At 41.6% G+C, this 15,986-nt stretch overlaps 1 protein-coding gene across 1 annotated transcript in view; it reads right to left on the reverse strand.

Annotated features, from left to right (window-relative positions):
* pik3ap1 (phosphoinositide-3-kinase adaptor protein 1) overlaps positions 1-13,029 on the reverse strand; it is a gene marked incomplete at both ends in the record, with an annotated part of 102,915 nt that extends 89,886 nt beyond the window's left edge. Inside the window, 4 exons of the mRNA XM_084321863.1 lie at positions 3,870-4,123; positions 6,704-7,138; positions 12,126-12,214; positions 12,998-13,029. Coding sequence (XP_084177989.1) covers positions 3,870-4,123; positions 6,704-7,138; positions 12,126-12,214; positions 12,998-13,029 — 810 coding nt within the window. The remainder of the gene's footprint in view (positions 1-3,869; positions 4,124-6,703; positions 7,139-12,125; positions 12,215-12,997) is intronic.
* Positions 13,030-15,986: the final 2,957 nt, after the last annotated feature.

The raw sequence follows: 15,986 nt of genomic DNA on the forward strand, positions 1-15,986 counted from the left end.
CATCTGGCATATGTCTAAAAATGGACACTATGTCAAATCACCTGAAGGGGCATATGACCGTTTATGGCTTCACCACTTTTTAGCTAACAAGAAATCCTGATTTCACTAATCCTATGCAAAAAACACCTATCCCATCCTTTACAATAATTGTTCAACTGCAAAAATTAGTAAATGTTATCAATTCACCATGACTTGTTGAGGAAATAATGGATTTTGACGAGTAGAAGCAGGTGCAAAAATTAGCTTTTTTTTGCTGTGGTGAAAAGAAGGATGTTGCAGATCCCCAGGGTCTATCCTGATTGGTCAGATGGGATGGTGACAATATTTGTGTCATAGCCTGACCTGTGCTGATTGGCTGGAAGACGTTTTTTTCATAGATCAACACTTTGAGAGCCCACCGCGTGATAACACGCGTTATCAGCCCACCCTCTGAATGCCCACCGCGACAATTAGCGTGTGATTTTTTCATTAGCGGTCTGAATTCATATTTCATCAACGGAGTCTCCCGTTGGTAAACCAGATGTGAAAAAACCGCCCCCTATTGTCTCCCAGATGGTAATGCAACCTTTTGGAATGGACTCAATGAAAATGGATGAGAAAAGAAAAATCCGGAATCCACATTTTACTTCTCAGGCATTTTCGGATTCATTGTGGACCATCAGAACAGCGTGGAATATGTGTTTACAGTATGTAGCGTTGGATCAATAAAATCTATTGATTTTTGGAATGGCGATCAGGAATTGGAATGATCTTTTTGGATAACATCTGATCTCAGGTAAGGAATCTATTTGACCAGTCTTAGGATAATCAGACCTGTTTTCACTGAGATATAAGTTTTCCCCTATGTGTGTGTGTGGCTGTGTGGCTGTGCGAGCGATCAGGAACTAAGAGAATCGATTTTCAGCTTGCGGCCCCAGCATGCATACGTACACATATACTATCGATAATCTAGCGTTTATTTGAAAACGATTCATAAATAGGCTGAAAAATGACAACGTTCTAGAATATTCCAGTACAGGGCGTTTATCACAGAATCTTTATTTTCCTTGAAAACTAGGGCTTTTAAAAATGCTATAAAACGGAAATGAACCGATAAAAAAACAATCCGCTTCGACAATGTTGACTGGAAAATGAGTCATTGATAAGCGACGGGCAGATTAGACACATAGCCATAATTTAAAACATAGATTAGGCGTTATTAACGCTAACATTGAAGTGGATGCTGGGCATTCAAGCACTAAATTGTGCGCCCCCTGCTGGCACTGAAAGTGTTAAAGATGGGTATCTTTCCCACCTAGCTAAATATATTGTATGGGGAAGTGGTCAAAAATGGTTACTTGGCCGGTAAAGGGTTAAACAGAAGGTTTTGTAGATACAGTACTGAATTCTGCCATTCGGACACATGCCATTTGAAATATGATTATAGAATATAGAATATCAGGCCTAAAATGGTTATACGATTAAAATGCGATTAATTAGATTAATTAATTACAAATCCTGTAATTAATTAGATAAAAAAATGTAATCGCCTGACAGCACTAATATATCATATATATTTATTCTTATCATATATATATCTATCCACATCTGTCTGTACATACCTTGATCCTTTTTACACATTACATACATTTTCTGTAGATACTATATCTACTGTACATATCCCTTACCTACTCTTACTAGTTACGCTGCTGGCCAGTAGGGCTGTCTTAAATACTTTGAAGTTTTGTTCGATGGGCATGGGATTCGAATATGAAAATAAAATCAGATTATACATTTTTTTATTTATTTTTTTTGCAAAATCAACTCTGCCTCTCTTTTAACTACAACAAGCAATGCTGTTTGTTATTTAAGATGAGGTCGGACTCGGCACTGACAGATTTGTGTTCATTGTGCCGCTTTTATAAAGCCTCAAATGACGGCTTACAATATTTCATGAAAGCAAAGTGTTTCGTTTGTCTAAGATTTAAAAAGGTTGAAACTTTACAGCACTGACAAAGTTGAACAAAGTGCTGTCTGTACAAGTCCCACAACATAAAAAAAAAAAAAACATTTAAATAATTTTTTTTTATTATTATTATTCTTTTTTTTTCCCGAAGCTTCGAATTAAAATCGAATCTCGGCCCTGAAGCTTCGAATTCCAAAAAAAAATCGAAGGTCAGCCCTACTGGCCAGTATGACTTACTAGTGTCTTTATACCTGTATCACTATATGAATACTACAACTCTGTACATAAATCTGATTAGCACTACACCCAGTAGTATTAATTTATTATATTTTATATCCAGGTTAATCACCTGTACATTGTATATTACTATTGCACTTTACTGTTACATTTGCACTCTGGTTGGATGCCAAACTTCTTCTCGTTGTACTGTAGGCCTACTTGTGCTGTATAATGACAGTACATTTTAATCTAATCTAATCTAAATGTATAGCCTGATTCCACATTGTTCAGTCTGATTCTAGTTAAATTGGGACTGGTTCTCTGTATAAAACAATACTTCCATCTTGGCAGTTAAAAGGTTCCGTCAGTTCATTATGCCTAAATATGATGAGCTCTCCCTTCCCATAACCTGTCTTGGCCTCTTAATAATTAACAACAATTAAAGACAATTCATTTGACACTGAGATATATATACACGTCTAATTACTTCTAGTCCTTTGCTTCAATCAGGATCTATAAACATAATTTAGACTTGTAACACAAAGCGTTAGCGTGAGGGATTAAAGGTGACTTCTCAGGGGGATTTCCTTTGGATCAGAGTGCAGAACTGATCACACTACTAGAGAATAAAGAACAGTTGAGCATTTAAAACACCAACAAGCACTCTGTGGGTCCGCAAGAGTTTTTTTATTATAATTAATTTTTAATTCATCTTAAAGCTGCAGGTGCTTCTGGGAGTCTGTGGAAAACATTTGTTGCGAGTGCAGGCTTGAAAAGTGATGCGGAGCTTATAGCTCTATTTCTGCTGGGCAGATAAACTCACTCTTGCTCATTTATCTTAAGCTGCCTATTGCAGCTTTAATTAATGATTTATTTGTTTATTTATTTACTTTTAACATTTTTGTATAACATTGACATTCTTTACATTTGCGCATGTCACACCAGTTGAGAACCACTGGTCTTGGATACACAAAAAAACTAAACAGTCTAACAATGGCGTAGAATCAATGTAATGACGCTAACATTAAATAAGCTAACATTTTCTATTTCAGAACTGATCACACTACTAGAGAATAAATAACAATTGAGCATTTAAAACGCCAACAAGCACACTGTGGGTCCACAAAATCAGTTGGCCATTCACTATACTGTGGGAGCTCAAATGTCTTAGTTCTCTATAGCTTTTGGTTTTGGGAGGGAGTTGCTCGTTCTCACAAATGTTGGTTGCAAGAGATAGTAATAATAAGGTTATATTGTTTCTCAAATTGCATGGTAATGTATTCCTTTTTAGTATAAATGTTGTGTTATTATAGGCTTCGTTCACACTGCAAGCCTTTGTGCTAAATTCCGATTGATCTGATTTTTTTGGTTTGGTTGTTCACATAATCTTTAAAAAAAATGTGGCCAATATCAGATTCCAGTGCGAACTGGTCACACTCCTGAACTGACCCGCATATGCAAAATAACAATAAAGAAGATGGATGTTTTTTTTTTTTTTTTTTTTACAAATACAATCTATAGAATCACATGAAAGTCGCATGACTGTTCGGACAGAGGTGGCATTGCAAAAAATCAGACCCGTATATCTGATTGGCCCAAATCAGAATTGAAAAGATCAGATTCCATAAAAAAAATATTCTGAAAGATTCAGGCCACTTTTCCCTACAGTCTGAGCATCAGCCATGGTAAATCTACCATATCTTACCCCACACAGAACTCTGCTTGGCTGGACGGTCAGACAGGCCAGGTGTTGGGGTGAAAAGATCATATCCTGGTACAAGTCATCTGTCTCGTCCAGGACGGTCTCTCCTTCCTCTCCGACGGTCTCTCCTTCCTCTCCGACGGGCTCATCTTCTTCTGTTACCGCAGCTACAGGAGTCACCACTGCAGCGGTCACTGGGACCCCCGACTTTGAGGCGGCCGGAGCTTCTCTCTTGTGTGCAGCCTTCTCTCGTCTGCCTATCAATACAAACATTTACTGGTTACCTTACATTGTACTGTAAGGTCAACTGGATGGATGGCTGAATGGATGCGTGTGCATATGGGATGTGCAAGTTATATAACCCTGGCTTACTGTAACACAGCTACAGTATAATAGGATGATACATTTACGTTTTTACATTTTAGTCATTTAGCTGATGCTTTTATTTTTATCCAAAGAGACTTACAAGTTCTGTACAACAAATCAGGAGGAGGGGTACAACTTTGGCAGCTAAAGGCCACTAACAATGTTCATCTAACAGTGTTGAACTTGAATGCTACAGTCTTGAGTGCATAGTAGTATAGACATTAGCATAGTATAGGTAGTCATATAGGCGAGGTAGATTACTTAGTAGCAAAGTACATAATAGTAAGACGGTTAGTATTTTTTCCCCCATTTAATTTCAGATATTGATAAAATAAAATAAGAATAAAAGAAACTACTAACCTTCATACCGTATTTTACTGCACTTTGCTAATGAATCTGATATGAAATGATAGTGAGTAAAAAAGCCAGTAAGACGCCTCTCAAAAACAAACAAACAAAAACATGTGACTCAGGAACTTTCTCAGAAGGTGAAACGAGGCAGATCCACTTCATAGAAAATGATGCCTGTTATGAGGAAGTCCTAAAAACTAGCAGAATCGTATTGAAACATCAGCAGATTGTTCCACACGTCTTAAGATCTTTTTTATTTTAAAGAGTCAATATAAGATTAAAAAATATATACTTATTTTTTTATATTTTCAACAATTCTATATGATTTCATTGAATTCGTGGAACATGTTTAAATTTTTTTTGCCCTGAAGGAACTAGTCTAAATCCAATTTTATTTGTCCTTCCTGGTATTAAACAGTTTTCTATGTAATTATCTCCTTCCCTGCATGGCTGCCCCACGCCCATAATAAATCAAATAAAAAAACATTTATAAACTGGGCAGTACATTGGGGTAGGCAGTGTTCCTGGCTCAAAAAGAACGACAGCTAATTGGTTAATTAAAGCTAATTGATTGCTTGTGTCCTTGGTATGACATGAAAGGGGCTTATTGTAAGGTCGTTAATCTGAAAGAGCCAGGCTATGTCATTTCTCCCAGCACCTAAATAACCTTTCAGACTGCCAAATCCACACCAACGCTAGGCAAAAATATGAACCTTTAAAAGGGGCATTCAGGGGATTTTTTTATCTGAACCCTTTTGTTCTGTGAGGAGGACATGTGAATCTGAGAGTAGGTGTACAAGTACCCCTACCCCTGGACAGGATGCCAGTATAATAGTACAGACTAGGGATGCACCAATACATATTTTTTTAGGCTATTATCAATATCAGATTTTTGCCTACCCATATCAGCCGATACCTATTATTTGAAACATGCCTATCTTCAGATAATGAAAGTGATATAAGGGTTACGGCACTCAAAATATGTTGTTCTAAGGATTTTGATGCAGTAAAAGATTTTTTCTTTTTACATTTGGGACATTTGTAACATATATTGTAAAATATTTGCTGCACCTTTGTTTACACGGTTTATTTTTCTATATTCTTATATTATTGCCTATATTTATGTCTTTCTACTATTACTCTGCCCATACCTGTACCTCCCCTCCCCCTACCCAAGGCTGCTATGATGCCCTCATTTCCCCAGGGGGATCAATAAAGGAATATCTTATCTTATTTTATCATAATTATTCTGAGTTTACATTTACATTTTGTCATTTAGCTGACGCTTTTATCCAAAGCGACTTACAAGTTCTGTACGACAAGTCATCAGGAAGGGCACAACTCTATCAGCTGAGTAACAATGTTCATCAAGGTGTTGACTGTTGAGTGCTACAGTGTAGGTTAGTTTATTAGGACAAGTGCATGACGGTAAGGTTAGTTAGGGTTAGATTAAAAAAAATATATATATCTATTATTATTTCAGATAATGGTTGAAGAAGTTAGTCTTTAGTCGACGGCGAAATTTGAGTTAATTCTCAAATTGATGGAGTGATGTCTTGATACAAGGATAGACCATATGTGACAACGTAACATGAGTTTTTAAAGCATTTTGATGCAGTAAAAGTTCTGTTTACATTTGGAACAAATATTGGCTAATTCTGAGATATGAAAGGTGCATGTTGCAATTTTTTTACATTTATATCTTGGGATCTTGATTCATATTTGATATGTAACGCCTAGTTTGACAATTTGATCTGAATTTCACGGGCCAGACGCCTCTGCGTCTAAACTCTTTTTGCACCTAAATGGTTCACTAAAATATGTTTCTGACAACATTTTAGGCGAGAAATAGTTTCTAAGAAATACTTGAAATATTCAAGAAATAATGACTTTTGCTGAGAACGCGAAGGGAGGGAGGTAGGTGTGGCCGAAGCACAGACACCCCTTTGTTTTAGTCTGAGATGCTCTAGCGACATCTAGTGGCTGAATCAGCGCTATAGCATCTTTAAAGCTAGACAAAAAGCCTATTTATCCATCCTCGAGTCAAACTTATCAAGAATCATGCACATACAGCCAAAAACTCTACGGTCAAATAAACAAGACAATGGCCTTTGACATACTGTCAGCGATGGACTCCAGAACGGTGGAGATGTAGAGCTCGGGCTCGTCCTCGGCGTGAAGCTTCCTCCAGCTCGACCAGTGTCCAAAGCTCCCGGCGGGCACGTCATCCTCCGACACGCCGCACAGCAGCGCCACCACGCTCCGCGGAGGGCGAAGGAGCCTCTCGAGCGCCCTCCGCAACTCCGGGTCACAGAGGAGGTCCAGGAAATCTCCCGTCAGTAGCGGCACGACGCATCTGCTGCCCTGGAACTGCTCCAAGTTACATCCGTGGTGGAGGCGGTCAGTCGGGTCAACGGCGTGCAACAAAATGGACCTTTTACGGAGCTTTCTGGAGGATTTGAAGATGGTTTGTAAGTACGTAGCCCACTCTTGCGCCGCGGCGGTGTGCAGGATCAACAGCTCACACCTGCTGCTGCGGGGAACTTCAGACTTGGCTGGAAGACGGGAAAAATATATTATGGCCCGATTAGTTCAGGTATGCATATTAAACAAACCAACGAGAGAAAAAAACATTATTTATTTTTATCAGGGTATGTAGAATGTTTGGACTGTAAACACGGGGCAACCTCGCTTACAAGTAAAAATGTATAATACATTCCGTCAATCACCCCAAACATCACACTAATGATGTGATGATGATTAAGGAATACAGTTCTGCATGCACGGCGGCTTATGCTCGGCGCAGAAACAGGCCGCAAAGAAAAGGCCAGCAGCTGTGGGGGCCAGAGCTGTGGAATGTCAAGGTGAGGGTGGCTGGAGAATGAATGGGCGATCTGTTTATGAGTGTGTGTGTGTGTGTGTGTGTGTGTGTGTGTGTGTGTGTGTGTGTGTGTGTGTGTGTGTGTGTGTGTGTGTGTGTGTGTCCCACTGGTCAATAAGGAGTTGGGGCAAACATTGCACTGTGTCAATACTGGTCAGAGTAATTTAGTTTAACTCATTAAAGTGTTTACTCAGTTCATAGTCAGCCCTGTTGTAAACGCTAAATGGGAACGAAAAGAACCTACAGTACATGGGTATTTCGCCTTCTTCACTGCTCGTAGTGTTGGGGTTCAGATATACTTGCCATCTGTTTATATTAATGAACAAATATCAGGCTTAATTGGAATGTAGATTTTTTTTTGCTGGGGTAAAAAAAATACTTCAGCCATAATGTAGTATAGAGCTGAAACATAAAGGAAGGGTAACAGAACATGAGGTGAAGAGGACCTTTAAGAAAGTGAATATCAGGAAGGCAGCAGGACCGGACGCCTGTACGTTAATGCCAAGCAAGCAGTGCAAAAATGCTTCCGCATTCGTCACCGCACGCTAGTGCGGTAAAGCGCCCTTCTTTTCAGACAAATGCTACCGTGCGTGCACCGGCGGCGGCGTGCTCGCTCAGGTGCGTGCGTGCGCCGGCGTGCTCGCGCGAGGTGCCCGCGCATGCGACACGAGCGGAGCTCAATATATATAAGTCACCGCCCCTTATTCAGTATCCAACAAATAGCTCAATTGGCAAGGACACATGGCTGTGGATCCTATGGCTTGTTTGCTGGCGAGTTCGAATCCCATCGAAAATATTTTTTAACGTGATTTTTTTTTAACGTGTATTCTTTCGCCGATTAAGGTTAGGCATTGTTTCGGAGTTGGTTAAGGTTAGAACGGTTAAGTTTAGGCGCTGTTAAGGAGCTGGTTAAGGTTAGAGTTTGTCAAAGAGAATGGCAATATAATTTCTATGGTTAAGGTTAGGCATGGTTAAGGTTAAGGTTAAGGTTAGGCATTGTTTCGGAGTTGGTTAAGGTTAGAACGGTTAAGTTTAGGCGTTGTTAAGGAGCTGGTTAAGGTTAGAGTTTGTCAAAGAGAATGGCAATAGACAGCCTATTTCCGCGAAAATGAAAGGCGCATTACTGCATGCCACTACGGTAAATTTTTGCACTGCTTGCTTGGCATAAAGCTACACGCGGACCGGACGGTATCCCCGGCCGCGTCCTAAAAGTCTGTGCCGACCAACTGGCCCAGGTATTCACTGACATATTTAACCTGTCCTTGGAACAGGCTGTCATCCCCACCTGTCTGAAGAAGTCCACTATTATCCCTGTACCCAAAAAAATCCAAGCCTGCTTGCCTCAACGACTACCGCCCTGTAGCTCTCACCTCCATAGCCATGAAGTGCTTTGAGAAGCTAGTAAAGGGCTATCTGCTCCTCCCTCCCCATCAACCTGGACCCCCTGCAATTTGCATACCCGAACAGGTCCACGGAGGACGCCATAGCCCATGTGCTGCACACAGCAGCATCACACCTGGACAAGAGGCAGGGGAACTATGTGAGAATGCTGTTCATCGACTACATTGACTTTGACTACATTGACTTTGTCAATATTCCAATGTACAGTGTAAAATGTGTGTGTGTCCCCTACCCAACCCCCCCCCCCCCCCCCCCCCCCCCCACCTCCAATGTACAGCCCTCACCCAACCCAACCCCACCCCACCAACCTCCTCCAATGTACAGTTTCTACGCCAAATGTATATACACTCCTTTTCTGGACACTTTTGTATCACAAACAGTACTGTATTTGCAAATCTGATATGTCATAAATGTATAGATGTAGCAGTACTGTCTATCTGTATGTCATGTATGTCATATATGTTATGATGAATTGAAAATGGGGGACCCTGATGTAAACAAGACGAAAGTCTTTCTCTGGTCTGCATCCCCTTAACAATTGTATGTATTGAGATGTACTGTACTGTACCCATTCTGCAATCTGTTAATAAACTTTTCAATCAATCAATCAATCAATCAACAGCTCAGCATTCAATACCATAGTCCCCTCCAAACTCATAGCCAAGCTCAGGGACCTGGGCTTGAACTATGACCTCTGCCAGTGGGTCTTGGACTTCCTGACGGGCAGACCCCAGGTGGTGAGAGCAGGCAACTGCACCTCCTCATCCATCACTCTCAACATAGGGGCCCCCCAGGGCTGTGTTCTGAGTCCCCTCCTCTACTCCCTGTACACACGACTGTGTGGCACAGCGGAGCAACAACGCAATCATCAAATTTGCTGACGACACAGTACAGCTACTATCACCAACATCTAAGAAGGGAGATCCCCCCTTGAATGGCCCTTCTAAGGTTTCTCTCCTCCACACTGCCTGTGGAGCTTTTTTCCCTATTGTTAGGTTTTAGTGAGTTTTTCCTTACCTTCGCGTGGGGTATGTCTGGGAGTGCTTGCATTCTTTCATTTATTTGCATCCATCTAAAAATGTTTGCACCTTATGGTGTTCTTGTTCTGTTCTTGACTTATTGTTATGTTTTCTTCTTGACTTGTTTAAAGAAGATCTGTACGGCCCATGGGGACATTAACGTGTGTTGTCGGGCCCTATAAATAAATTTGATTTGATTTGATTTGATTTAGTAGTGGGCCTGATCTCTGCAAACGACGAGAGGGCCTACCTGGAGGAGGTCAAGGTTCTAGTGGGATGGTTTCAAGAGAACAGCCTCTCCCTGAACATCAGCAAAACAAAGGAGATGATTGTGGACTTTAGGAGGTCGGGGGTCAGGGACTACAGCCCCCTCAGCATCGACGGGGCACCGGTTGAGAGAGTGAACAGTTTTAAGTACCTCGGAGTCCACATATCCGAGGACTTGACATGGACCACACACATTGACAGTGTTGTGAAGAAGGCACGGCAATGCCTCTACTTCCTCAGACGCCTAAGGAGGGTTCCAAGTCAGTCAGAAGATCCTTAAGAACTTCTACTCATGCACAATAGAGAGCATCCTGACTGGCAATATCACCTCCTGGTTTGGGAATAGCACCGCACAAGACCGCAGCAGACTACAGAGAGTGGCCCGCTCAGCCGAACGCACAATTGGAGGGGGCTTCCCACTCTCCAGGGCATTTACAACAAGCGGTGCAGGGGTAAGGCTAAGAGAATTATCAAAGACTCGAGCCACCCAAACAACTGCCTCTTTGAACTGCTGCGGTCAGGCAAGCGATACTGGAGTCTCATGGCAAGCACAGAGAGACTCAGAAGAAGCTTCCATACCCAGGCCATCAGGATGCTCAACGAACAATAACACTATGTAACAACCATCAAATGCACTCACAGCACACACATCCACACGCACACACTCTTTAAACATACAACTCACTGCAGCACCCACTTTAACCACTTTAGTACACCCAAGCACACTTTATATTTATCGGTAAAGAATTTGCACTACAACCCATACCTCATTAGACCTTACTGTAAATTATATTGTACCTAAATTGTACCTCATCCCACTTCTGCTTTGCACTGTATAGTATATTGTATGGTAACTCAGTTACTTCTACTCTACATAGAGCATTATATGTATATATGTATATATTGAACATTTTTGTCTACGTACTTGACTTCTATTTTATACTTGCTATACTTATTTTATTATCTATCTTTGTCTAGCACAGTCTCTGGAGCGAAACAGAAAGAAGCATTTTGTATAAAGGTATTCTGTACTTCTGTATGACAACTAATAAAGAAACTTGAACTTGTAAGCCTACATACTTCCTAATTTTCTTGTCAAAAGCATAGCACTTTTGATTTCAATCAATAGATGCCACAAGAAAAAAACATTTCAAAAGCATTACAGTCGACTGGATGTCACTTTTCAAAAGGCAAGAGAGAAAAGAAGTCATTCCCATTGTTGAACCGTTGAGCCACACGACACACAGAACAACCAACCTCCTCTGTTAGTGTTCACCTCTTGACCACCTGAAACCAAGCTCATAGTAAAGACATCTCACATCCGTACTGTACCTGATTCAACGCTCGAGACCTCTCCCTCCATGGCTGTGAAGTCTTAACACCGGTTGAGCCGCATCGACTGCCCCCCTGCTGCGAGGTGAAACATCTGCCCCCGGTTATTATGCCCCTGTGGCTCTGCAGTTCACCGAACCCGTTCCCCTGCCCGGATTCAGACGTCTACATTCTACGCATTCACCGACTAACCCCCCTTTGCGCCGTTATATTAATAGCAGCTGTTAGTTTCCTGATTTCGGTGGCCATGCATCACTTCCTGAAACAGTTGAAGTAGTGAGAAAACGGCCCCCAGAGAGAGAGAGAGAGAGAAAAAGTCACAACGTGCAACGTCTCTTGTGTGGTTAGTGGTTACACTTGTCTTTAGCCGGAGTCAGTGGCCATTTCTGCAGTGAAGAGGTCATGGTTTAACACACACACACACACACACACACACACACACACACACACACACACACACACACACACACACACACACACACACACACACACACACACACACACACACACACACACACACACACACACACACACACACACACACACACACACACACACACACACACACACACACACACACACACACACACACACACACACACACACACACACACACACACACACACACACACACACACTGACGGAGCAAATGACTGGAGGCTACAATGAGAGTCATTGTCCCGTGTGTCTCTCTGTTGGTGCACACGGACACATTCCTAGACACATGTAACCTGAGGGACACCAGGGGTTACACAGAGATAAGACTAAAATAGTTTGACTCAAAGTCTGAGGTATTTTACACAGACTACAAACAAGACACTCTTTCTATGCTCCTGTTCTCTCTGATCTCACACATCCTTAAACAAACACACACACAAAAGGGGATTCACACAAGCGTGCACACCCACATACACACACCATCTGTCATATTCTTGTTCCTTTTTTCCACTTCCTCCTAGGAGAGGCCGGGGCACAACTTAACACTTTTAGTTTTTTGCTAAATAATATTTTTGGGTACCTCACCAAAAAACAATGCCGATTTATTTTGCAGTTTTGCACATGAATTTAGTTAGACAGTCATTGAGAGTGAATGAGTATGGCCACCAGGGAGGTTATCGGGGACATCCTTGTGTTGTGTCAATTACAGCTCAATGACATGATAAGGTAGCAGTCCTTATAAGACAAGGTATTGCTGTTTTTATATACTGTACATAACCTCAGAGCTGTAATTAACACTAAACAAGAATTCAATGTCCCTGATGACATGGTGGCCATATTCAAACTTATGTATTCTCAATAACTGTCAAACTAACAGTTTAGAGTTGTTGGATGTGTGTGAGATTATGTCCAAAATAAATCAGCATTGTTTTTTTGGTGAAATGCCCCTTTAAATGAGATTAATCTTGTGTTTATACAAGCAACATACATCTCTGCTACAAATTGACACTTGAAGTTTGCTTATAGCGCCTACCGTTCTTATACAGTTGTGGCAAAAGTGAAATGTTACAACTTACCCCATGGACGGTGTTAACTCATTCTCCGCCATTCACGTATATATACGTGTTTGCTCGACAACCGTTGAACACCAATCACGTATATATGCGTTATTTGGTCCGTTTTCCTTTTTTAATATTCTATTAAGTCTCACGGACCTCTATGTTACCGTTGAAAGCCATACTGAGACCCTGAGAGTGCAATACCGGCCAGATCCTATTCAAAGGGTGGCAGTATCGCCCACCCTTTGAAACCCAGACTGTGTGTCACATCTAATGTCGTCCGGGCGGAGAATTTTGGCCCAGGCAAGTCTAGCGGTTCATCCGAGCACATTGGAACGCGTCCAGGACACTCGATGCATGTGTTGTGCCAGATTATGTCAGGGACACGATGGACATCAATACTGGAAATCGCGATCAGACAATTGGGATATTCTTTTTGGAATAACTCAGATCCAAGGTAAGGACTATCTGACGTCAATTCCACCTTGATCCTACAATGATTTCATATCGATCCAGCCGATCAACGTATGTACTGTAGTATTCAAAACGAATGCCGTTGCTGGCGATCAGAGCATCAAAAAACTACCCCCCCCCCCTTTGATGCATTCATGATGAAACATAATACCCATTATATACCTTTGATTTGGAAACAGTAGCGTGTCCAGGCGAACAACACGAACGCATTTAGCAAAATTCACATATCGCTCCATAACGCAGTTTACAGGAATTAGCCAGGATCCCTCTGAAACTATACAATATTCACGACAGGATAACACACGGCCCAGTGAGAACGGGATAAGGATAATAGCTGGCAGTGAATGAGTTAATTGTAATAGATAAGAGTGTTAGTTGTAACACTTGCTAGAAGAATCTGATAATTTGGTGCAAACACAATTCATTCAATACAATTCTATGTTGTATTAAACAAATACACTTTTCAACCTAACTTGCATTGTGTATAGGCCTATATATATATGAATATGTACTGTATTTATCTATCTTTCGATCTATTAACAATCGATAAATCAATAGATATAAATATATCCACACGTCAAAATATATTAAATATGTAATAAACTACGTCCAAGTTTGACTAATTCCTTTGGACAGCAAAAAAATACATAGCTCAGAAGAGGATGGAGCAGCCCATCAATATACTTTTAAATTCATACCTGTTTTTTTATTTTGGATTTCTCATTCTGTGCAAATAAAGGGTTCAAAGAAATTAATTGTTTTCATTTTAGAACATTATACGATAGATGGCTTAGTTGTAACTCCATGTTACAACTAACCATGCAGTATGGAGGTTGTATTTAAGCCTAGCTAACACTTGCTGTGAATTGGTCATAATGATTCAAAACGGTTCGATGTTATAGGCTACAAGATGGTGATTAGAATAATATAAGGTTGGGCACCCAAGTGGCGACCCATGTAACGCACTGCGTCGCGAAGCGGCAGACCCGGATTCGATTCCCGGACCCGGCGTCTCTCTCTCTCTCTTTACCTGCTGGCTACAACAACACTCAGTGACTGCATGTAGTCAGAGCCAGAGCTCAGCGATGCCGCTCGCGGCAGCACATTCTCGCCGCGGGCTGAGCTCTGGTGTCCGCTGGAGCAAGCCAGAGACAGCCGGCGATGCGATATTTTATTTGTTTGTCATGACAAACCAATTACATAATAAATAAATAAATAAACATATGTGTAAAGGCACAACATATTCCAGTTAACGGTATCTTTTTTAATGATTTGTTACGGCGCAATCAATACTTCCATGCATTCGGGACCTCCATGTTTTGGGGGTATTCATCAGACAAATCGGATCCGGGGATTCGGCTCCCATCAGTCGGCCAAGAACTGCGGGTTTTCAGCCTCTCCCCTCTCTCCTGGAGCTTAAGGGGGAGCTTAGTATTCCTGCCTCTGAGGAGGTGGCTACAACATCAACACACAGTGACTACATGCAGTCACTGTGTGTTGTTGTAGCCAGCGGTTAAATCGCGATTTTTTTATTTGTTTGTCATGACAAACCAATTACATAATCCAACATATGTGTAAAGGCACAACATATTCCAGTTAACGGTATCTTTTTTTAATGATTTGTTACGGCGTAGTCGTTCTATATGAATTGAAAATGGGGGACCCTGATGTAAACAAGACAAACGTCTTTCTCAGGTCTGCATCCCCTTAACAATTGTGTGTATTGAGCTGTACTGTATTGTACCCATTCTGCAATCTGTTAAATAAAGTTCTCATTCATTCAGTCAATACTTCCATGCGTATAAATTGAGGAAGCGAGCGAGTCCGCGGCCGCACGCTCTGCCACACGGCAGAGCAGAGCGGTGGATAGGGGGGCGGGTCACGTGGGGGTCGCGGCCAATCAGAGGAACCCGGAAACCGAATTCCGTTGCGGAAAGGATACACGCCTACCGGACTGCCCGGTAGTACAAACAAATACAAATCTACCAAAAACATAATTTAGAAAAAAAAGAAGAAGAATATAAGGTTGGTTTCTGTGACTTACACACACAACTCAGAAATGGACAAAGAAAACGCTCACTATAAAATAAATTACTTTCATGCCTTGTTGAAAACAGTCTTTGGGGTAGATCTCCGTGAAAATCTGTCCGATCCCTTTGAAGATTTGCAGGAGACCATGTTCAAGGCAACGTGGTCATGTGACTCAAGGCACACTCTGCTTGAACCTGTGTAACTACATAAAATAAAAATAAAGTCCATGTTACATTTATCCCAGCGAGGGGGCGTGCTCCCAAAACTCCGGCAATCGAATAATAACGGCATCGTTTGCCATGTTCGGTTCGGTCCCTGATACTTCAGCGAGACCAACGTCGGGGTCACCAGTGTAGTGCCGAGAGATGGGAGTCGGAGACGGTAGCTCGGTAGAGCGAACAGCTTTTATTCAATACACAAAATACAACAAGCTACTGCTCCGTTGCGTGCAGAACGACTCACCCGTGGTGGCAGGTAGTGCCACCTCATATAATGTCCGGGC

The sequence above is a fragment of the Notolepis coatsorum genome, assembly GCF_963971535.1.
Source record: "Notolepis coatsorum genome assembly, chromosome: 9".
NCBI lineage: Eukaryota > Metazoa > Chordata > Actinopteri > Aulopiformes > Paralepididae > Notolepis > Notolepis coatsorum.